The sequence below is a fragment of the Zonotrichia leucophrys genome, chromosome 1, assembly GCF_028769735.1.
Source record: "Zonotrichia leucophrys gambelii isolate GWCS_2022_RI chromosome 1, RI_Zleu_2.0, whole genome shotgun sequence".
In the NCBI taxonomy this organism is placed as follows: domain Eukaryota; kingdom Metazoa; phylum Chordata; class Aves; order Passeriformes; family Passerellidae; genus Zonotrichia; species Zonotrichia leucophrys.
The window spans coordinates 84,605,758-84,631,445 of record NC_088169.1 but is presented as its reverse complement, the minus strand read 5'-3'; the positions used below and the strand labels follow the sequence as shown (position 1 = coordinate 84,631,445).

At 37.5% G+C, this 25,688-nt stretch overlaps 2 protein-coding genes across 10 annotated transcripts in view; both read right to left on the bottom strand.

Moving 5' to 3' along the window:
- TENM4 (teneurin transmembrane protein 4) overlaps window positions 1–25,688 on the bottom strand; it is a 1,542,144-nt gene that overhangs the window by 1,396,469 nt on the left and 119,987 nt on the right. The window lies entirely within an intron of this gene.
- Window positions 698–1,663, bottom strand: LOC135460907 (taste receptor type 2 member 40-like). The gene has a single exon (XM_064737909.1). The coding sequence runs from the start codon at window positions 1,661–1,663 to the stop codon at window positions 698–700; it is 966 nt and encodes a 321-aa protein (XP_064593979.1).

Here is a 25,688-nt window from a genome sequence, read left to right as displayed (position 1 = left end):
TAATCCACTTAAAAGAAAACCAAACAAATAAGCACAACATTTATTTCAAACAAAAGTATCAATTTATAAATAGGTATTTAACATTGCTACAGACATACTGGAATCCTAACACAAATAAACCTAATTTAGAATGCCATTTGATTATATTAAATGTCTGTGTCCTTCCAAATCTTAATTTTTCCTCAGATTATAATCCAGTTGGCTTTTCCAGCCTAAATGCACAATCTTTTTCCATGTAGCACCAGCTATGACTTGTACAACATGTTTTTAGTCAAATTTCAACCTTCTTAGGTAAAAAAAAAAACCTTTACCTGAGAGCTGATATTTGTGAGCTCTGTACATTCTTGTTTCAGTCCCCATTTTTTTAATTCAAACAGGTCATAAAACTTTCAGTCTTAAACTGATAATCTGAAATCACAAAGCAACCTGAAACTCGTTTCTTACTTAAGTACATTGTTTCCATTCAGTATATTTTTATTCTCACTCTATATTAAGCAGGAAGGAAGAATCTGGAGTGGTGCACAAGTAAAGCAAAAATGCACTTTATTTCAGATGCACTGAAATGTTAAGAAGGACTAATCAACAGAAGTCTCTGGAAGATGAAAGTTATCATTTAACAAAAAAAAAAAAAACAGTAAAACAATATGATTGATATATCATATTGTTTTAGACAGCAAAACAATTGATTTCATATATCTTACTGGAAAGTGTTTCTCTCAAGCCTGGGGCTTGGAGGCTTATCTTCCAAATGACACTTAAAATGCAGGCAAAGGTTCCTAAACACCAATTTCAGTTTTGAATTGACTATGATCAGGATAATTGAGTGCATGGAAGGATATGCCTCAACTACAACTAAGGATACTGCAACTTTCACCACGTCTTTACTTTGAGATGTCGAGAGTATCAACAGAATTTGAGCTACAAAACTGGAAAGATACAAGATTAGGAAAGAAATAATGGATTTAATAGCATTTAGATGAACATCTATCATAGCATCCGTGAAAGTATCTGCATAGCATTGCATTGTCTTTCTGTGTTTCCACAGAGAAGTAATTAACAGAGCTGAGGTCACCACGGAGAGTACTAGAGGGAAAAAGCAACCTACAAAGTAAAGAAGCAGCAAATAGAGAGATGAACTATCCCAGTCCATGATATCAGCTGTGCTATTTTCTCTGCAGTTCCCTGTTGAGCTGCATAGGTAAGTGTCGGGTGTAATCCATAGTAAAGGAAGAGAAATCATAGAGGAGATCACCAGCGATCCAAGAAGAAGCCATGGGACCATCTCAGCTATTCTGCACTTGATTTGCAGCAGCAGCCAGTGGGTGGTATTGATTATTTTTACACAGTACAGTACATAGAGCCAGGTACTGAACCACAAGCTGCTATGGTTTACAAACATCCACACAGCAGCAAAGTCCTTGTACACTGAAGCCAACTTGAACACGTCAGCAAAGTAGAGACTGTGGATGTGCATCAGAACCGTCGCTTGCAAGATAAATCTTGATGTGCTCAGAAAGATCAGGATCAAATCAGCAGAAGATGTCTTTTTGCCTTTGATGCAATTAATTATATTAGCAGTTGTAATAAATCCATTTCCAATAAATCCAACAACAACTTCAACAGCTACAATGCTTATTGAAACAATAAGAAGTGGTGGCAGCATCTTGCTGCTTTGGTCACTTCTGCCTGATTAGCCAGCGTAGCTGTGCAGGAAGTTGAGCAGTTCTTATGGTGTCTGGCCAGTCCCAGCTCATGCCTGCTCACCTTATATCTAGGAACAAAATGACATCTGGAAATGACAGCAGATCTGGAAATGATAGTGAGAAATTATTGATGTTCTTCCTGAATGTGCAAAGCAGAGAAAGATTTCATAATTAATTCTAACCTTTTACATGCATAAGATTTGCCTATGATTTTCCTTAGGGGTGTGAGATAGCCAGCTATATTAAACAAGCCATCTTGTGTCCAGTTGTTTATATTCTTGTCTAGAGTGACAGAAAGATCTGTGGCTCTCTGGTTACAGCAGTACTTGACTGTGTGGAGGGGGTTGCAGCATGAAACCCAAGAGAGGCACCAGTATATCTCAGCAAAGATGTCTTGTATCTTTCAGGCTGCATTGAAGGTTTATAAATTATAACCAGACCAATTAGTTGCAACCACTTTAACAGGGAGAAAATTACACAGCCTCCATCCCGATCCTAGAGGAGCACTTCAGACAACAAGGCTGTCTTTATCCAAGGATTATTGCTGCATTTAGCTGACCACTTCTTATACATAGTCACATATATGGGATCGAAAGATGACAGTAGCTGATGTGCAGAGGACAGGTTAGTCAAGTAGAGCAGTCCATCTAGCAGAACCCAGTTAAAAATCCCACTCTCTGCAGCTGTTTCACTGTCTCAGTTTCTATCTCACCAGCATGCCACAGTTTGATACTGAATTTAGACCTGTTCTTCTTTATAGACTGAAAATGTGTCATCCATCTTCATCCATGTCTTTATCTGATGCTGTAAGGAGCACAGTCCAGAACAGTGGTGGGCCTTACTGATCTGCATCCTGCATTATTCCTTATTTATAACAAATATGTCTGGTTTAGAGAACAGTGTGTCCTCACCTTCTCAATCCCAGACTCATGAATCCAAGTTATGAATACAATATTTGAAAATTTATATTTCTGGTATATTATTTCATGAAATAAATAAATATTAAACACAATGATGAGTGTAACAACAGGGTAAAAAGCAGGTGACATCATTAGGCCACTGTAAAAAGTCTTAAAGTTCATTTGACAGTAAAATATTCACTGATTTTGTAGGAAAGTTGATATATATTTCTGGAGTCCATTTCTTGACAGAGTAAAATCTTTCAAAGTCAAAGACTGAGCTTCTAATCTGCGCATGGTAAAATTGTCAACTGGATTTACTTCCTATCAATACTTTCATGCTTCAAGTTTTTGTTGAATTTCTAAGAAGACAATAAGGTAATAGTTATTCATTAACTTATTAAAATTAAAAGCTAAATTTAAAATCTTCATAGCTTTTGTTTCTGTCAATCAAAGTTTCATTAAACTTAGATTTCATTTTAGGTCCTTGCAATCTCAAAAACTAGGAGCTTTTTCCTCTAAAAAATGAACATACTTTTGTTATCACAACGCTGCAAATTGTAAAAAATAATTGAGACATATTTACAAAACACTGTGTATGTTTCAGATTTAAAAAGCCTAAAAGAATAGAACAAAAGACAATAGAACAAAATACAATAGAACAATAGAACAAAAAACAAACAAATTTAAACAAAAAAATTCATATGTTTACATTTTTTAACATTCTTTACCAGAAGTATTTGAGAGTGGAAAAGATACATTTTACTAAAGAAAAAATCACAAAGCCTAACTCAATGACTACTGTGTATTTTAAAGCTATATGCCTACAGCTTCCTTTATACAGAATGTGCATTACATAACTACAGTAGTCAGTTACTTCAAAAATGTGGTTTTTAAGTTACTCAAGGGAAAGTAACACTGAATTTTTACGTACTTGTGAAAAAACAGCACTGCAATTATGAAGTGGGAGAATCTAAACCAGAAAATACATTCTAGAAAAGTGCGTGATTGAAGCAAATTGTCAGATATTCCAACAGTTCCAAAATTCTGTTCTATCTTTGTATCAAAAACTAAAATTTGAAAGACAACCATATCTGAACTTTACCCGCTTATTTGATTTTCCTGTATATGAGCCCCAAAATGGGAACAATTTGCTGAGAACAAAGTAACGTTCCTACAAAAGAACATTCCACCATGGTGAACTCCCACCAGCTCCTTCAGAAAGTAGCTGCCACTCAACCTATGCACCCCAGTGATATTTAATCCTCAACTCAGGTAAAGGAAAAAGCCTGTTCCTCAGTGCTCTGTCAGGGACCTCAGTCTGATGTGCTCTGCTCTCAGGAATGGCTTCTAAATTTTGTCTTGCTTTGTGCCTCAGTAACTCAGGGGCTCCACAATGAACTGCTATGATCTCCAAGGGTTCTCCAGGGTATGAGTTCACTCATGGATGCTGGTGACACACACAGGCAGGCACCAAAATACAAGAAGCTGGTTTGAGTATCATTGCAACTTGACCACACATGAAGCTGGTCCAGACTGGAAATTATTATCATCTCAGCCCCTGGTATGCAGATCCTTGAAAGTGCTCATTCCCCTTACTGCTCTTTCCTGACCTCACAGATAGGGTTGCCACATTTATGCTCATTAGCAGACCTCCTTTTGGGCCACAGAGTTAATCATCATGGTCAGGCCAGATTTATCTGGCAGAGGAGACACAAGGGATCCTAAAATATGTCAGACTGCCTTGAACTTATCCTCTGAGAGAGCACTTGAGTGAACTAATAAAAGCAATTGAGTCACAAAGTAAAGCAGACCATAATTTCTTGAAAATAATCGCAGTACAATGTTAGCTTGAGCAAATTATAAATACTAGAGAAAAGTGTCTGAATTTATACAACAATTTCCCTTGAAACATAAATCTCACTTTATGAGAACAGAGAAGACCCAGAGAAGTCAGGTTCAGCTCACAGATAGCACCTTTCCTCCTTTGATTCATGCATTTCAATTAACAACAGTAATACATATGCTTCACACAATCCATACATGGGTTTTAATTGTTGAAGTAGTAGAGAAACTTTTGCAGCAGAACAAGCAGTTTTCAAATCTTGTGAAGGTCAAATCTTGTGAGCCTGTTCAGCTCATACAAGATCCACAATGCACCAGTTAGTGGTATCTGGTAAATATTTTGGCATTTTATTGTGAGCAAGAACTGCATGAATACAATACTGTAATTTATTTCTGATATTGTTCAATGCATGCCTTGGAAATGTTGCTAATTGTCGCAGACATTTTTTATGAAAATCCTTTCCTTGGGATTTTTTTCCTCCTGAGAAGCTGAGAGGTCTCGGGGACAAAACGTAAACAATGGTTATCTGCTGCTGTGGAATGCAACAGGCTGATCTGTGATTGGTCTCATGTGGATGTTTGGAATTAATGGCCAATCACAGTCAGCTGGTTCAGATGCAGTGTCCAAGCCACAAATCTTTGTTATCATTAATTTCTTTCTATTCTCAGCTTACCTAGCCTCCTGAGATGAAATCTTTTATTCTATTCTTTTAGTATAGTTGTAATGTAATATATATCATAAAATAATAAATAAAGCCTTCTGAATTATGGAGTCAAATCCTCGTCTCTTCCCTCATCCAAAGACCCTCGTGAACACCATCACAGCTAATGAATCATCCAACTATGATCACAGCTTCTCAATTTTTAGTGAAAAGCAGCTTCTTTGAAGATAGAAGAAATTATAACATGTCCAATACAACTGGATTTTTTGTCTCTTAAATTTGTTGCCACTACTCAGTGTCAGGCTGGATAGAGCTTTGAGCAACCTGATCTGCTGGAAGGTGTCCCTGCCCATGGAAGTGGGGGTTGGAGTTAGGTGGTCTTTAAAGACTCTCTCAACTCAAATAATTCTATAATTCCATGATTCCATTCCATCAGGGATGGGATCCTATAGTCTTCCTCCTGTCTCCTATCTGAAGGCAAAAGAATACCCAGATGTAATCCTGGAATTTAATTTTGAGATTATATCCAGAGAGAAAAATCATAGAAGAATTTCAACTTTTTACTTAGATCCTAATGATATTATGACTTCATTCAGCAAGTATTGACCAGTTGCTGATGACTAGTGTGTAATTCTACAAAAACTGAATTGCAGGATTCACAAAGCAATTCAAGAAACCAAGAATGAACATTACCTTGCTCACAAAGATTCCATTTCCTGATGAAAAGAGACAAGGGCATGAGAATAATTTGTTATTGTTTATTTTGTGTTGGAGGAAGGACACTGCTTTCCAGACAATCATATTTAATTAAATTCTGGTGGTGTAAGAGGCTATAAGAGCCTCATGACATTTGTTCACCTCTACATCATGAGCTCCTTAGCAAATAAGCTTTTTACAACCTGTAGTAAATTGCACACAGCATTTATTGTATCATAAAGCCCATCTCTAATGGAAACCTCTGAACACCAGCATAAGACAATGAAGTACAGCTGCTATTAAGATCCTTACACCAAAATAATTGAGTAAAACAAAACATGGGAGAATATGTCTTGTAAAAGATGCGCAAACTAGCCTAAAAGAGAAAACTTGCAAAAATGTTTTAGGAGAGCCATTAACATCTGTGTTTAACAAACATGGACAGAATGAGCATTTTTGGTTTTACTAATGGCTGATTTCATCTTCAACACTTTTAAAAATAGTTTAGCAAGTGTTCCTCAGATGTTTGACGAGGTATAGAAGACTTGTGAACCTCAATAAAATATCCTGTCTGTGGAAAGCAGCAATAAATTGTGCCGCTGTTTAACACATCCCAGACTTTATATTGTACAAAGAAGTAATGTTGCAAATATCTCAAAAATGAGTGTGAAAGGGTGATAATCTATTTTACCATTAATTTGCAAGTTGTCATGCCGCTGTCATTATTGTACTGGAGATAATGTACTGTTAATTTCAGTACCACAAAATTATTTATTATTTCTTTTAGGAATGACTATCAAAATGGAAACCCCAACAGGCTCAAGTGGTGGAAAGAATCCTCTGTGATTCATGCAAAGGGTCAAGAAGATCAAATCATATAAAACACATGAAAAGGAAGACACAACTTTAATTTTAGAGAGGTAAGAATGCACACACACCCCAAAAGCAAGGAGCGGGCAATAGGTTCAAGCTAGTGAGGGTTATCACTTGCTCCTTGACATGATCAAAAGGAGATTAATATGGATGTTCATTAATTCAAAACAGTATTTGTAAAGATGAGTTTATGGTTTATACCACACAAAGTGTGAACGGTTTGTAGACCTCTTCCGATCATGTTGTTTCTTGCTATTAAGGGAGTCAACATGTCCAAAGGAATGGTGTGCTTTTCTGAGCTGGATTTCTCTACAAATCAAACAAGATTAAAGAAAGACTGTGAATTTGGTTTACCCTATTAAGGAAAATGTTAAAATTGCACACTAAAAGTTGAAAAATTATTGAACAATTAGCGCAAAGTTTCTGTTTGACAGTGTTCTCAGCTGGTCCAGTTTCTCTATGGATTCGGGAAATTTTCCTTTCTTCTTTCCCCTCCTCAAGGGAAGCTTTATTCTCTTTGGCTTAAACAACTCTTGTTGTTGAAATATGAATTGTTTTTCATACGTCCTTAACTAGACTGAAAGGTTAGACAGCTGCTTCTGGTTTCTCTTTTCCCAAACCATAGCTGCAAGTAAAGGGCTCTTATTTTCCATATCCGTTACATTTTATGGTTAGTGCATGCTTTCCGCACCACTGGATTTTCCTGTTCACAAAGTTGTCAGGGACTACAGTGAAACTTTATGCAGTGATCCTTGCACTAGACTCAGCACTTACAATTTGTGCTTAGCTTCATCCAAAGAGTAAATACACATTTCTTACACAGGTGACAGACTTGTATATTGGAGCATATTTTTTGAACCAAGTTCCTGTATCTTGTGTTTTGTTTCAGAAACCCTGCCATAACCAGCAGTTGCCCATTTCATGACCCCAGTTTGGAAACAGCGTTCTTAAAAGCTACCTCTATACATTACAGTCTTTGCAGCATACACCTTGCCTTAAGATTGCTAATAAACTGCCAGTGCCTAAAGATAAGTACAATCCTCATAGTGGATTTTTGTCACAAGTTAGGTTACTTTACTAAATCACAGTTTGTGTAGATAAAGCACATGGAAGAGAACCCATCTTTTCATTTCCATTACCACTTCAGCTGGCTTTCTTCACTATCTATTTATTCTTGAAAAATGAAAAAAGCACTAGGAAGTGATAAAAACCTCATAATTTAAAAGAAATTAAGTATAAAATGCTAAAAATTACTTTAGTCTTTTTATAGTGTAGTGGTGGACTGAAGAAAGGAGACACATTGATAAATTAAATCCCTTTCTAAAATGTAAAAAAACCTGCCTCATGAAAATACTTTTTAATGTTCAGGTAAATTAGTTTCATGTAAACTGCTTCATGTATCATTTTACACTTAAAAGAAATGGTCTTTGACATTGTTTTAGGAACGCTGTTGTAGTCTTTGTAAATTATAATAGAAATTGAGAAAATATAAATCTATGCTTCCTGTTGCAATGAATCTATCAAATAGAAGCACTCAGTGAAAAATATTATGTGATGATATCATTAAAGCATTTACCATCAGGATGCTGCATAGACAACTGCAAATAAATAATTTTTCATTAAAAAATTTTAAGTGCTTACTTTTGTCAAAGCTATAACTTTAATGTAAATGTGCCTTTTAGTATGTGTAAGTACTAAGAGCATAAGACTTTTTGAAGGCCATCACCACTTCAGCACCATTGGCAAACAGCCCCCCACTGACTGATGCTGGGTTCACTTATATTTGTATAGCCACTGTGCCATTTTGACAGCCAACTGCAATTCAAATCCCTTTTTCAATACTCTGCACCACCTGTGATGCAAATTTAACTTAATCCTGATTTTCGTGGCTTACTAACACTGAATCCAGCAGAGAGAGAGTGTTATCTGTGTGGAAAAATTTGCATTGGAGCTCCTCTTCATAAGGAGCATGAAGAAAGAAAAATTGTGTATCCTGATACTATTTTTTTAATGCACACCATCTCAGTTAAAGTCTTTGTACAATGCTGAGGCTGAGTTCACTCAGGTTTTTAGTTTGGATTCCCAAACATAAAGAAAATAAAAAATAAACTCCAGTTCAGTCACTTATTTTGCAGTAAGCAAATACCCCATTGCTGGGAGCATTTGCTTGGGGTAGCTCAGTGCAATGAAACCCAACACAAATGTGTCCAGATATTATTTCTCAGTGTCCTATGAATTTTTTAATTTCACAGTCATGAAATGGTACTTTGTGTGATTACTAGAGCTAGGAGTGAATGATGCATGAATTAGAGAGATGACAAACCCTTGAGAAAGTGCTCAGCACAATGACACACCTGCTTACTCCATTTAAAGAGCAAAAAATGAATTCTTCCTAGGTGAGAAGGATGGAGACAAATGATGGTCTCTTCCTAGGACAGACTTAGAATATATTCAAAATCAAAAAAATCTTGTGCATTTTTTCCCTATGTTTTAGGTTAAAATGCAAAAAAACATAAGATCAATTTATCCAATCACAAATTAATTTCTGCATATGGACTTTTCCTGGGACAGTTACAGTCATTCTTCCATAAAGTGCAGTACTAACTAAACTCTTCAGCAAGGGGGAATAGTTAGTTGTGGAGGTTAAAATTTGTAGGTGCATAAAAAACTCTCATATGAAGACCAATAGGATTGATGATTTATTTTCTCTTCCAGTACATGAAATCAGTGACATCAGATGAAAGAGAAGTTAAAAGCAAACAAAATAAGGTGTTTTTCCACATAACACGGAGGGAAGATGTGGAACTCCTTGTCATAAGATATATCTGCAAGAAAAGGCTGCATGGATTCAAAGGATGAACAGAGTAGCACACATGAATGAAATCAATTGGGTGTTACTTAAATACATAAAAACCATTTCTGGTTCACATAATTCCTGTAAAAGTTTAACGTCTGGGAAAGTAATAGGAGCAAGTAGAATTTATATGTGCCCAGTTTGTGCAACCTTCCCTTAGCTCTCTGCTGGCTATCAAGGAGAGGTAATTGCAAAGGCAGAACTTTCATCCCAAACAATGTGACTGAAATAATGCTACTGTCTTATCCTGACTCATTATATCTTTTAACAGTTTTCAAATTATGATAAATCATGGTTTCAGTTATGTCCAAGTAAAAAATACAGCCCTGGTGCCACATCTACAATTACAGATATCATTATACCTATGTGGAAGGGAGAACTTCAGAAGGGATAGTGACTCTGCAAGATAGGCTGGAAGAGTGGGCTAATGAGAAGCTTATGAAGTCCAACAAGAATGAAGTCTTGCACCTGACAAAACAGTCCAGGAATGTAGCAAGGCTGGGATATATACCTGGCTGTGGAGAAGCTCTGTAGAAAGGGACCAGGAGCTTCTCATGAACACAAGCTCCATATAAGTGAATAGGGTGCTGCTACAGCAAAGAAAGCCAACAGGACCCTGGGTTGCATCAAAGAGTGCTTCAGCATCAGAGATAAAGAAATCACTGCACCACTCTGCTCAGTGCTTTCCTCACAACACCTGGAAATTTATTTTTTTCCCCTTGATACAAAAATAAAAGTGTGAACAGGCTGGAAAGTGTCCAGAGAAGAGCCAAAATGATTATCCAAGGAAAAGTTTGCTGTGTGAGGAAAGTCTGAGAGAACTGCTTTGTTCAGCCTTGAGAAAACAAGACTTAGGGGAGGCCATGTCACCATAATCCAGTATTTAAAGGCTGGCTACAAAGAAGACTTCCTCTTACAAGCAGTGCCATCAAAAACATGAGGGGTACAAGTTACTCCTGGGGAGATTATGGCTTACACTAGAGGAACACTTTTCGCAGTGAGAAAAATCAGCCATTGGAGTAATCTGCCTAGGTAAGAGGTGTATTCCTGAATGTTGGACACTTTGCAGATTTAGTTGAACAGAGTGCTGGGCCATCTTATCTAGACTCGTGGTTTTGCTTTTGCCAAGGAAGGTTGGACCAGATAATCCTTCACGTCCCCTTCCAACCTGGCATTCTATGATTCTGTGATGGATTCTATTTAGATAAGAAATAATCTATTTAGATTATTTCTATTTAGGAAATGAACATGACCTCAATCCCAGAAAACAGTTTAATCCCATTGTGCCAAAGGCTGTAAATACAAGTAAGAGCAATTTTGTCCCATGTAGCATACGGACAAAATTAGTTCCAACTACAATTTTATTGGCTTCAGAATGGCCTCCCAAATGAAACAATTCTGTTCATTCAGAAAGATTCACACTGCTGTTTCAACTCATTGCTCTTCATATCCAACAATAAAACAGAAGCTCAAATTCTGATTCAGTTGTATGACTAGTGCAGTAAAATACAGTGGAATTATTCTTGGTTTACAGTGTAGTAAACAAGAGAATAAAATTCATTTCAGAAATGGCAATTAGTTATTCAATTCAGGCCCAATTATTGATTTTATTACAGAATTTCTCATTCTTGTTTAAGATGCTATTTCCAACAGTGTTCAACTATTTTGCATTTAGCTTTACTATGCACAACTGTCTAAATCCATAACTTTCACTGGGAAAGAAGAAGGTTAAAATGCTCTCCAGGATCTTTGCTGCAGATTTTCTTTACCCAGACTTCAACTTTTAAAGATTATTATTATTTGGGATGAGAAAAGAGTAGGAATACCCCAAAAATATTGACAGATTTTTTTCAAATTCTGAATATCAAAACCTGTAATTAGCTTTCATGGCTGGAAAGGTCTGATTGTTGAGATCGTCTCAGTGCACATAGATAGATTACGCATTGATAATTTATTAATAAAAAAGTAGAATTAAAGCACAATTCAGTGCTCAGATACATATGAGGCTGTGCAATGTCTCTGCATGTCAGAGAATGATTTATCCTGCATCTATCAGGTGATGCTGGTTTGCTTATGCCAGAGCTAGTGCCCATTGTGGGGATTTTTTTCACTGAACTGAACTGAAAATTTACACTCCGAAACAAGTATGTGTATTCTGCAAACCCAGCAAATTAAATCAGCTCAGTGAAAGCACTGAGATGAGTCCCAGAGGCAAGTTCCTATGTGGTGCAGGTGGGAGCAGGGCTGGAGAAGGTCTGGGAGAAGAGAGGGCAAAATGGAGCTGCTCTTTACATCCACAGCACACGGACACACAGATGGACACAACTGCACCGCGCAAATATGCAACAGCAGCTTCTGGCAGGCTGCAACATAATCCTCACAGTGTTTCATAAACAACTTCAGGCACCAATTAACTATTTTGTCTTAAGATCCCCAGGGCCTCAGACAAGAAAGATGCTCTGTGCTGTAGATCCAGCCAATCTGCTCTGTGTGGAGACACCAGGTCATTTTGGTTATTTTGCTGTAGGGCCAAGAATCCATCTGTGTGTACTAAGCAGCTTAGGCCAATGTGTTCACATTCTGGATGGATTAAAAATAACAGTCCCTGTATGGAAGCTTTTAAATGCTGTTTAAAACCTCACCCTCAGCTGTCTGTTATCCCAGATTCATCTTTCATCCACTCTACTTATCTTCATTCTCTATTCAAAGTTGCTTAAATATAGGGTTCAAAAATAAAAGCTTATTTATTAATGTTTTAAAAGAGTGTTATTTCACCAATTCAGAATCTTGATATTGGCTTCAATTAACCAAACTTATATTAGAAGTCACAGAAATGCAGTTTCTCCCTTTCTTTTGTCACTCTTTGACAGACAGTGATTTAAGGGGTAACTTTTCAATGTGTATTTGAGAGACAGAGATTTGAATCAAGTAAAAATTTATGGACTGAGAGCTTCCAGAGTTGTTTTGTGAGATACTGGAAGCATTTTGATTTAAGCTATAGATACAACAATTCCAGAGGTTTGTTTGAAACCCAGACAGCCAGTACATTATATTTATTTCCCTCCCATCCCCACTCCCCTTCTGCACCTTTATTATGGATATGGTTCAATCACATCTCCTTCCTTCAGGAAAGGCTTGAGTCTGACTTTTACAGTTGGGATTGCTTATCAAGTCACAGCAGCTACATGCTCCTCTTCAATTCTACTCCCTTTTTTAGATGAGCCAGAAGGTCAATTTGATGACTAAGGACAGTGAAACCCAATTTGTCATTCTGCTGTGCTTCACTAGGCTGCCTTGTTATTTTTAAGATGGTGGCATGTTCTTGTCCCCATATTTCACTGTCTCCCAGGGGAACATCCATCCTCTTATCTGATACCACCTTGCCCCCTGGTGACATGTTCTCATTCTTCTCTCCATCTAGGTCCTGCAGGCCTGACTTCATTTTCTGCAGCATTTGTTCAGGTTTTGTTTTGGTTCGCTATGGGTTTAGAACATACCCTTTTTTTTTTTTTTTTTGGTAATGTGCGTGTGTGTGTATTGGAAATAAAATTTTACTAATTCTGTCTCTTTGTGATATCTAGTTGAGTCAGGTTCCTCCAGTCTGCAAGAAGAGCCCAAGTTTCTGTGCTGCTCTCAACCACAACTATATATGAATTCATACAGGCAGGAGTTCTGCCACAGGGTTCAGTTATTATAGAAATCAGAAGTGCCTTTGCCTCTATCAGCATGGAGTCAGATGGGCAATGATATTTGCCATGTAGGAAATTCATTGGGAAATGGGAGGCATAAAAAGGGTTGAGAAGAAAAGTGCTAAAGTGAGGCACTGATAACCTGGAGGCACAGAGGAGGATTGTACAGATGTCACTTGTACATCCTGACAAACTTAGTGTGATGGGCTAGGCTCTGACTCAGCTTTTGACTGAGTTAATCCTGGTCCTTTCCTCTTAACTTCCATTTAACAGATGGTTATAAAACAATCAGAGACATCTCCTGTGTTTTTGGGAAATGCTGTGTCAGGAGCTGGTCACCATTCTTCCCCCACAAAGAATTTTGACTTTACATTAAGTTGGACATTTGAAGTGCTTCCTTCACTCAGGGCTCTGATTCAGCATAATCCTGCACATTAAAGAGGTGTCATTTCTTTGCATCTGCTAAATATAATTTCTGAAGGCACTAGCTTCCAGTGAGACCTCTAGAATCCTTTTCATTAATGCATGCAATCTGTCTATACTATATTATCTCTCAAAAAAAAAAAAAAACACAAAATCCACCTCCCCCGAAAAGGTCATATGGGCTCTGAGCAATCCTTATATGTCAAAGCTGATGGGAAAACATAGATGACAGAGAAGGTTATTGCCTAAAACTATTTTGTCATGATAACTTGTTATGAAACACCCTTAAATCAGAGGCAATATTATTAAAAATATTTTGCTGTCCTTGTTTAATGTTAATACTACAAATACAGTAATGTGAGATATTTTTTTCCAAACTGTTCCATTCAGGTAATGAAACAGTATTTTGTCTTGCTTGGCTTGGACTCACTGTTTCATTCTGTTCTGTAATCACCTTTTAGATCTGCTGTGATACAAAAGTGATTGATATGTTGTGAGGCTGGTGGGGAGTATTACCAGAAATCAACACATACATTAGCACATCTGCCCCACACTAGTGAGGATTCTGCATGATGGACAGCACATCAATTTCCAAGTATTGAACATAATGGTGAGCAAGGTCTCCCCAGATCTTCAGGAATAGACACTGGAGCTTTTTGTGTGACCCAAGAAGAAACTACCTCTATGAGCTGTACCAAGATAGTTTTCACTAAAACCTACTGCATTTGGGGGGGGAGCTGGTTGGCTGGGGCTTTTGTTTTTCCTCACAGTCATCTGGGCAGTCTTCTGTTTTCAGAATCCCAATATGCAACTGTATTTTTTCTAAGATAAAAGATACTAATGGGATCCTTGATAAAGATATGCAACAGAAAACAATGTAGGCTGTTGGCAGTTTCTGAATCTCCCTGCTGGTTCACTGTATACCATTATTCTCTGTGCCATGACATTTACTGCTGCTCATGAGAGATGCTGTATGGGGCTGCCAAAGATGCTATCAGAGAACAGCACTATTAGAGAATCTGCATGAATGCGACCAGACAACTAATTTAACATTTTTCTGCCAGCAGACTATAGTTCTTGGAAGAAAACTGTATGGTGACAACAACAAAGGAACAATGCAAAACAAACGAGCAAAAAAATCCCAGGCCTCTGCCTGGAAGGGAGACAAACATTTTGACAAACACAGGAATTAATACAGAAGTTTTGCAGAATTGTGGCTTAGGCAGATTTGTTTTCCCAAACAGATTCATCCATCCTTAATCAGCGGCCCCAGCTGTCCCTGCTGGGAAAATCTGCATCTCTGTTTCTGCTTGTTGCTGGCTGTGCTGAACTGGCGTTTCTAAAAGTAATTACCCCACAAACTGCAGTCGAACACTCAGAAATAGTAAGAATTGTTAATTCTGTGCCAGCTATGCTGGCTTGCCTAGCTGAAAATACCAGTTCATCTCAGCAAGAGAAGCAAGACTCACAGGGTGACAAGGGAAGCCAGGACTTTGCTAATGGGACAGCTTATTCAGCTGCTGACTGGGAAGGGGTGCCTGGCTGCTTATGAAATGCAGATCCAAGACACTCTCTAGTCTGTACTTTAGAGAAGTGCTACACAAAAGAAAGCAAACTCTGTGTGTGTGTGTGTGTGTGTGTGTGTGAGTGTGTCTGTTTCTGTGTGTCTATGTGTCTGTGTGTCTGTGTCCATACACACCTGCTCAGACTGGGGAAGGGTCTGGAGCATGAGTCATGAGAGAAGCAGCTGAGGGAGCTGGGGGTGTTTAGCCTGGAGAAAAAAATAGGCTCAAGCAGGACCTTATCACTCTCTAAGCTACGTGAAAGGAGGCTGTAGCCAGGTGGGGATCAGCCACTTCTTTCAGGTAACAAGCAAGGGAATGAGAAGAAATGGCCTGCAGTTGTACCAGGGGAGTTTTAGACTTTACTTTAGGAAAGAGTTTTCAAATATTAAAACAGGGTGATTCTATGGAATCATGGAATTTTTCAACTGAGCTGTTGAAAAATTTATGCTCCTATTTACTGCAAATCATTTCTAGTGATAATATTCTATTATCTTTTGAAATAATAACTTGATTTGAAAAACAGGAACCTTAATTGTGTTCTACCTATAGTTTAGAAGCAGTGATATACTATTGTAAGAAAGTAGTTTTCAATGCAGAAATCAAAATTCAGTAGGCAAACACTTTAAATCACATTGCAGCTCAGAAATATGAAGATATTGTCTGCTCTTATTTGTATTGTCTAAGCATGATCTGCACAGCTATTATCACCTCACAGACACATGCACCACATCGTCAAATTTGCATGAGAACAACAGCTGTCAAACAACAGTAATTACAACAAAGTACCAGGGTGAAAAGAGGCAGCTATGAATTCACATTGGCAAAATTACTGAAGAATTCATCAGAATTAGCTTCTACATGACCAAATGGGATAGAATCACATCTACATCATGAGGGTCCTCCAAGTACACAAAAGTTAGCATTAATTAAAATGCTTATTTTCCATCTGTACTTTGCAAACCATTTCTACCCAGACTGCCCTGTGTGTGTGCACTCCAGCAGGAAGTTTGCAATCCAGACATTTCCATTAAGTTCCACATTTTCAGTAACAAGATGTGGCACACAAAGAACAGTCACAGCTGGTAGCAGGGGATATCATCACTGAGTGCAAGGAGCCATTTGTGTGCCTCCAGGCCAGTTATGTGATGAGTCGGCTAAAATACCTCAAGAAGTTTTGGCCATGATCATGGGGATGCCCTGCATATATGATCAGTGACAGAGGACATCTTTTGTGACACTACAAAAGCAGAGATTGTGACAAAGCAAAGAAAATATGTACAAATAGGTCCTCACAACCATTCCCTGACATTCTGCACCTGTTCTGGTGACTTCAATGAAACAACCAATGTGGCCAGATGGGAACAGACTTCCTGTGACACATCTTCAGACCATAACCATTTATTTACTTATTTATTCACTCACAGTGTATTTTGTACAATTTAGTACATTTGCTACAATGCATCAGTGAGTTCAAGTCTCAGTGGAAATATTGGTTTTGCTTTCCGAAGGGTTTGTTTTTTCAGTTGTTTTGGGGTTTTTTGGGGGGTAGGGGGAGGTTTGTTGGTTTTAGCTTGTTGTTGTTTTGGGTTTTTTTTCATTTTCATTGTTTATAATACCTACATTTTAGCATGTTTTGTGATTTTAACACAGCATTTAAATAAAGCACCCTAGAATGATGACATAAAAGGCAACAATTTAAAATTGATATCTAAAATTCTGAAGTACCTCTGGTAATCCTTTTACAATAAATACTACGTTTGTTATTGTTTCATTATACTCATTGAATGCCTTTTTATTCCTGTTTATTTTCTCATTATAATTCCATACAATTATTCTTTATAATTTTACTTTAGTATGTGCATTATTATCTTCCAGTACTAGAGAAATATAATAAAAATTTTATATAGTTAATAGTCCATATTACCCTGGGACCAGCACCTGAAATCTGAACTTAAGCCTTAATTCAGGCACCATGAGGAAAAACCATGATCTTTGTGCTTAGGCCAAGTTGTCACAATTAGTCCTGAGAAAACCTGTTTTGTTTTTCTTATTATTATTTTCTTCAGACAGCAAACAATGATCCTTGATGCCAAAGGCTGCATCACAGTCTAGGAAATACTGGGATGCTGAGTATCTGTGCCAGCTGTGAATGATACATGTGAGAGGAGTGAGGTTGTTCTGTGAGCAGAGCTAAAGTGAGTTTTGATCATCTGATCAAAGAGGGCTGTAAATCAACATGGGCTTTAATGTAGTGAATATAAAGTTTTGTTCCTTCCCAAATGGAGCTGAGATGCTGTATGTAGGGCAGGGCTGTTTATAACAGAGTGCTCCACTGCTTGAGCTGTCATTTTGTACTATGTGCAGAGGCGCTTCAAAAGAGAGAAAAAAAATTGCCTGCAAATATATTTTAAGGGTTTTTTAAACTTTCAGGGACCTGTCTGGCTTCAATGCTTAGGTAGAAATCAGAATTCTATGTTTCTACAATGTAAACATTAGTCTTTTTATTTTGATAGATTATAGTTTTACATTGACTTCAGCCACTGCAAGAGCGACTTTCATAACATGTGAGGTCCATTTAAACACCTAAAGGCTTCTTAGATGAAGCTATCTCATGTCTTCTTGTCATCTAGGTCAAGAGAGCTGGCTGTTTTCTGTGTTTGGCCTCCGAGATGCGTTGAAGGAATTGGACGCTATAAATGCCAATCTCTCCCTGACAACTAAAGGAGGAGGTTATAGCTACCAGTGTAGAAAGAATAGACAGAGCTGCCACATCCAGTCACCTTTGATCTCCTCAGAGTGCAAGAACCTGTCTGTGCATGTAACCAGGAGAGATGGGTGTCTGAGTGAGTGGTGTGATCTCCAGGGATGACTACTGTACCATGTTCCAGGGCCCCAGGATGCCTGCCAGAGACTTGCTTGGATTCAGAGAAGGGACAATTTGTCCATGCACATGCAGAGAGCCTAAATGTTCCAGAGGAACCACACATCCAAGCTTCTTATGTCACTTGCATTGACTAACATTACCTAAACCCTGCCATTCTCATTCAACTTGAATCATGCAACACAAAGAATAATGGCTCCATGGAAGGCTCCATGAAAGAAACCTATATTTAGTAGCCTCACACAGGCCTTCATTTTGCTTCATAATATGAGGATTGTGCATGCAGCACGATGTGCTAGGTCTATCTCAGTCCATGAATGAATTATCCAGAGTATTTTCTCTGCCTTGGTACTGTTCTACCAGAGTTAATGCTCATGGGACAAATTGTTTGAAAAAATGAAGTATGAAAACAAGTTTTGCTTTTAATGTAGCAGAAAATGATTCTAAAGGGTGAATGTCACAAACTTCATATTTAAAATAGGGACCTAGAGTATCAAGAAAAGGAATAGGAAAATTATCTGGATGCCAGGATTCAAACAAAGTCAGTGAATCCTCATACTGAACATAAGCTCTTTTATTCTTGCAGAGTTTCCTTTGAAAGTAAAGTGTCTTCAGGTCATGCATGTCAGAATAAAATTAAATAAAAACCTACCCAAACACAGGTTGATATCCAATTTTTTAATGACCGTTTCAAATCTTCATGTGTTATTTCTACTTCTACAGAACTGAAGAACGTGAACTATTTTAGAAATCTCTGTGGACAACCCAATAAAAAAAAAATAAAACAGTGAAGACACCAAAAAATGAAGGCTCTACATTGCAGTTTGTGTCATGGCCTAATTTTGCAACTCTAATTTCTATATTCTCACTAAAATTTCTAATTTATATAGAAAATCCGTGGACATGGTTTTGCCAAGTGCTGAATAAATTGAGGTGTTCAGAAAGGTCTGGCAGCAAAATGCCCCTTCACTGAGAAGCTGTCTCATCACAGAGTCTGCTGAAGTTCTGTGCAATGTTCAGCATGTCCACTTGCACCTGCAGATTCTAAACCCTGTCAGCTTACAGTGCATTTACCTCTAGTGTACAAGACAGCAAAGAAATGGAACCAGCTTTACTTTAAATGTGCAAAAAGTGAGTTCTGGGTAATATCCCTGTGAGCAGAACAACAAATGTGCAATGAGATAGGAACAGATGCCAGCTCCTTAAATATTGACTCTATATTTAAGCATCTGCTTATGTGCACATAACTGGAGTTTCCCTGAAGATAAAGCCTTCTGATTTAGTTTGAAGGTCCTGTCCCTTTATCTAAAGCACAAATAATCCAAATCTTAATGGCCTATTACTGACTGTGTACTTAGCCTGGATCAGTTCCAGAATTTGCTTATCTTATTATTGTGGACAAAATTAAGTGTGACTACAAGCCTTACAATAATTCATCATGGATTTGTTCCAGGTTCTCCTGAAGCCACTGTCTCTCCTTCTGATAGAATTTCACTAGTCCTAGATCAGCATTTAAGACAAATACAATAAGAACAAAGCAGAAGAAAAAAAATCTTACATTTCTAGTGTTTGCAAACACTTTGGAAAAGTTGTAATTTTTCATTGAAACTTTTTCATTTAAAGTACTCCTGGCCATCTCTCTTGGTGATAAAAGAGATGTAGAACCTAAGTTATAAATGGGATGTAAGAATGAAATGCAAATCTGTCCTACAGTTATAATTGTTAAGTAGCTGTCTATGTGGGGTGTGTCTGCACATAAAAACAGTTAATTATCTCACTGATGTCACAATTTAAACACTGGACCAGCTTGAAAAAGGGTGGTGGACTGAATCTTGAGCCACTGTCTTCACTAAGGAACTGAGTAAGTGTTATGGGAGCCCTCAGTTATTACAGGCAGTGATAACAAATCCCCTTGGCAGCTCATGTCTGTGTGCCAACCAGTTTCTCTCCATTTCATTGACTCATATACTCTCAGAATCTCTGCAGTCAGAATGACCCCGAGATGCATTAGAAAATCTCTTTTCCCAGCCTGGCAGTCAAAGGAGTCAGGATTCTTCAGCTGTGGTTTTCAAGGATGTTTATTCTTTGTTATCTATTACATTTTTTCTCTGGCCTGCTGAGGTCCATTCAGCAGGTCAGTCTGAGGCACACTGCCCACCCTTGGGCTGGTGTCAATATTTTATACTAAAAACTATGTGTACTAAATTTACAATTATTTTCCAGTACCTATCACCTATATTAGACAGTCTGTCTCTACTTTAAACCAATCAAAAAGTGCCAGCATCACACATAACATGGAGGCTAGGAGGGAGAAAGAGGAAGGACTGGACATACCCAAATTCCTCCATCTTGGGACCCCGAACCTGCATTCTAAAAACCTTTAAAATCTACCGTTTCACCCTGTGACAGCTAACAATTATTCTACTTAATCTCTCCTGACTTGTAATTCTTCATACAAAGCTGGTAATTTGCTCCATGGGTCAAAAGCAAAGTCACAGGTGCCTTTGTCTTCATGCCAGAGTCTCAGAGCCCTCTACTAAATGGCTTGAGCCATCCAGGACAGTCAGAGGGATGTCCTGGGTTCCGACAATATACCAGGTGAAGAAACTGCCATCCCAGAGGGTGCTCCTACTCCAGAGCTAACCATCCTGTACATTGGCAGGATTCTTGCAAATATTCAATAGGAACTTCTAAACATGCAGAAATCATCATGCAGAATAGGCTTTTGGACATATTTAAGATCATTAGGAGCTGGTGGCAGATAGTTTAAAATAATTACCAGCAATGGAAGCAGTTTGTGATGAAATGACACCCAGGACTTCAGGCCAGCTGGATGTAAGAACCCAGCAGAACAATATTTTGCGGAGTCCTGTCCAATGCTGCTGGAGATACCATTGAAAGAATGATCATGACCCAGATACTGGCTGACCATCCAAATCAAAAGCTTTTATTCCTTATAGAGGCATTGTCCTTTGCAAAGATCTAAATACATTAGGGATTTTTTGGCAACTTTCTCTCCATGAGCACCTAAAGTTACACGTGCGTGTCTTCAATATGCTTCATGTACAGATGCATCAATCTGTCTTCAGTCATGTGGGCATTTATGTTTTTCTTGCTTGAAAGTATTTCTTTTACAAAAATTCATAAAAAAGCTGAGGTGAAGTGCAACAATCTCTCTCAGCCAGCCTTGCTGTGAAATCAAAAGCAGAGTCACAGAAGACCTTGCGATTGACTTTCATTCTCTCTGTTTTCAAATACATGGGGTATTTTCATTCTTTAGTCACTGATGACTTTTTCAGATTTCACCTTTTCAGATGACATTAACAAGCCTCCAGACTTGCAAAAGAGTAGAATAGTGGGTACTAATATTACTACTGTAACCCAGGATTGAATTGTTTAAGTGGACAGTTCATAGTTGGTTAAAACTGAATGAGAAGATGGTCTTTTTGAAATATCAGAAGAACAACTGGAGCTTTATTTTTATCAATTTCTTTTGGTCAATTTTATATTGAACTGAATTGTCTAATTTTATATGAATCTGTTGTATTCTGCATTAACCAATTTTCTTAGTCATTTGGTTCATGAGCAACATTTTAATGAGTTTTAACAGAAATTTTATTACATCCATAATTACTCCAAAGTGCAGACTTAATAAAAGTATTGCAAAGCATAAGTGGCAATATGCAAGATCTACAGTGAATAAGAACCTCTAATCCATGCAAGAAAGATTGATCCATGTCATTTTTCCATGTTCAATATTATTTGTTGGGTTTTTCCAATTTTTAGCTAATTGGGACTCATTAACAAATCTTTGCCTGGGGAGTCTGTTTACTTGCCAGCATTGTGTGTTATAGAATCATCAAAGTTTTTCTGTAAGAGAAGTGTACATCACTAATAAATACAACAGGCATCCACAGGGTATTATTCACAGAAGTTATACAAATTAAAAGCCATAAATGTTAAATAATTAACAAGGGAAAAAATGGCTTTGTTTAATTTTTTCTTTTCTCAGCCTTCTATATCAGATGCTGATAAGAGCCAGGCAATGAATTCAATGAATAAAAGACCCATTTAGAAAATGTATTGGCACACACCCTCTTGTGATTATGACTGGGCGAAATCAATGCAGAGTTGTACAAAGGGACAATTAGATAAGGGACAAAGAATTATTTTTTCTAGAGCTACCGAAAATGAGGTTATATTGGAACTAATTAGAACTTCTGAAAGCAGTTACAACCTTGCTGCTTTCTCATACACAGAACAGCAGCTCCCTGAAAAATAATACTGCTTTTCTGGTCTCTTGGAAGAAAATCACACAAAATAAATTTCATTTCATGTATGTCAGAAATAAAAAACATGCCAGTCATGCAGGCTTAATGACCATTTCCTCAACTCTTTTGCGTGGTAGTGGTTCTTTGATTATGGCTCCAACTGCAGCAAAAGGCAAACCATTGAAACCTTATTTTTTCATGGAAATAGGCAAGAAGTAGTGTCAGTCACCATCTCCCCTGGGCTGCCTAATATGGATGGCTGTATGGAAGGGAGGGTTGCAGTTCCACACAATAATTCTTCTCCAGTTGCTGACAACAGAATGCTGATGTCAAGATGATCTCTACCTTTGAGTTGCAGTATCATTTGATGTTACCCCTGGGATAAAACCACATGACCTCACTCTCTTCTCTAGACTGTAACTCAAGGCATAAATTAATCCTCCCTAAATGTTTGTGATTTAGGAGTTTCAAAGTACACATTGCAAAGAGTAGTCCGGCATCAGAACCAGTGTCAGCAAAGCTATACCAGTGTGATGCTAAGTCTTGGGTATTAAATATGATGCAAAGGCCAGAGTCCATGGCACATACACACCCCACCGGGGTGGCTGCTCATTGTTTGCTCCTTAGGGATAGCTCTTGATATTTTTTATGGCTTTGGGCTGCTCCCTGTCCCTGCTAAAGCAATCCATTCAGAGTTCAGAGCTGTGGGCTTCAATCTGATGTCTAGAAATATGCTTAACCTACACTATATAAAAGCATAGAATAAAATACCTCTAGGAAAATAGGCATTATTATTATGCCACCAATGCTATATTTCCTTTGAATTCCAACTATTTGAAAAAAAGAAAAAAAAAAAAACCTTCAGAACATTTACTATGTGCATTCACTAATATAGGCAGAAACACAATATTATGTATAAATATAATATGATAGGACATACATAGGCAGTAAACAGACATATGTTCTTGTTTTAGAATTTTATTGCATTTATATTATCTACTTAGGGAGATTTTGCTAAAGAAAATCCCAAAGAATATTCAGTCAACCTAGAAATTTACTGGTTTCAAATATATAACACATTATACCATTTTAGGTGGGACTGCCTATTATATCCCATACATATACATTTACTGACTTATGTATTTAAAGCAGAAAAAGAAGCTTACTGAGAACATGCAGAAACATAAATAGTGATTTGTGTTACAGCCTGCACATGGAAGTGGGTGCAGAGAGTTTCCTACAGATCAAACCATTGTAAGTGGTGAGAAGTGTCAGCTGTGCATGTGGAGATTTTCTGCATCCACATCTGTTTGATCCATTCCCTATTCCCTCATGAGACTGAAGTTATGGAAAGTTATGGACACAGCCGTATTTGTTTTCCATCTACAGCTCCTGGGTATGATTTCATGAAGTGTTCTCCATCTCACAGGTTGGCTGCTCAGGGTGTTCTCTGAAGACAGGATTAAGACCCAGCTGAATTTTTCAGCCAGTGAGCAATTTCTATAAAAGAATTGGCTTTCAAAATAAATTACAGTTGTATTTTAGAAAAATAGAAATATAGTTAGGACCTATCTGACCTGCCTATATATTGACAGGGTCTCTCTGGGTATTTCTCCTGGATTAATTTGCACTATGTGTCCAAAATGCCAAGATAGATATTGCAAGTGAGAGGCACATTATATCTAGGAACAGACAGGAAATCTGATAATGATGGCGAAAGAAACACTTATAAGTGTGAAAAGAACAGCTGCATCTAAAAGTTATAAAATGCTAATATGGAAGTTTGAGCTTCTGATTTAGAAACCTAATATTTTTTCTCAAAATCAATGACAAAAAATCCCAAGAGAGCTACCTTATCCTATCAATTCATATATATAAAAGTATAGGGTATTTTACAATGTTAAACCATTTAGGGCAGGGACCCTTTTAGCCGTTAGAACTGCTTCATAGACTAGCCTCATCCACAGCACATGACATTTGGCCTGGATCTCCTCTGAGCTCTTTTTGTAGGATTGCAGAAACTGTTTGAAATAATCTGAGGGTTGCTCTGGAGCCAATATGGCTGAGATTGCTGAAATATGCATCTGTGGCCATGCATCGTGTGTTCTGAGGAGGCTGAATAAGATGACCCAAAGATAATTCCAATCTGAATTGTCATAGGATCTCACAATGCTATGAGGTATGCCAGAATGACCTTGGGATGTTTAAAAGCACAAAGGAGGGCATTGGAGGATGAATGAAAATAAATTTAGAGAAGGTGGGGGTTTTTGTGGGTTTTGGGGTTTTTTTTCCAGCTTACTTTTGGATATCATTGCTGGCGTACCCATGAATAATGTCTTAACATTGTCTTGGACTGGCTATTAGGCATTTCTGTGCCAGAGAGCAATAACAATGGGTACTAGGGAAAATTAGTCTGAGCTACAATTTTTACTCTTTTCTCAGAACAGTAAATTCATGCATGGAAACTGCTTTCTTATTTAGATTTAAAAAAAAAAAGGACCATCAGTAAAAATAATATTCTCCTCAGTGAAATGTATACTTTACAACATCAAAAGACGCAAGATAATCTACTGGCTCTTCCTGGACTGTAATAATATGAATATATAAATGGAAAATTTAATACACAGACTGTACAAAGTTACTAAAATCATTTTAATGTATTGCTTTGTTCTCATGACACTGAACACACTTCCAGGTCTTTGATGACCACAGATTTTTGGTACTTCAAAGAAAAAGATGTTATTGTTATCATCTTTTTCATCCTGTCTTATTTGCATTTATTTTTTCCTAAGTGGTATTCTTCTTTCTACTGATGTGTGTCAAAAGATGGCACCTTTGTCTAAAAGGAAGATGTGCTAGAAGAGAAGATGCTGTTGAAAAATCTGCCATGAGCAATACAGAAGACAGACGTGTTCTACAGATATTTTTGCTTATTGTCTGTAACAAAACAGGAAAAAAAAGTACTCTATTTAAAGGATAAATGAAAGTTTCTCAATTCTGAGAAAAGTGCATGAAGATTTTTGAGGCAGTCAGCTGACTTACAAGTGGGAGTCCCAAGAGAAGTAGTTAAAGGAGATCTCTGAAACTAAATTCTTATTTTGTAATGGTATGTTGGTAACAGTGAATTGGCAATCAAGTGAACTCAAAATGCCTCTAGGGATTGATAATAATCAGTATAATTACTTTGTCTGAAGAGACATAAATCATGGAAATACAATTTTACTTAACTTGTATAAATACAGTGAATAAAGTCATGCTTTATTCATGATTTTACCAATAAAGAACTAAAGATTTAAAAAAACCTTAATTCTTAATTCTTGTGATCTT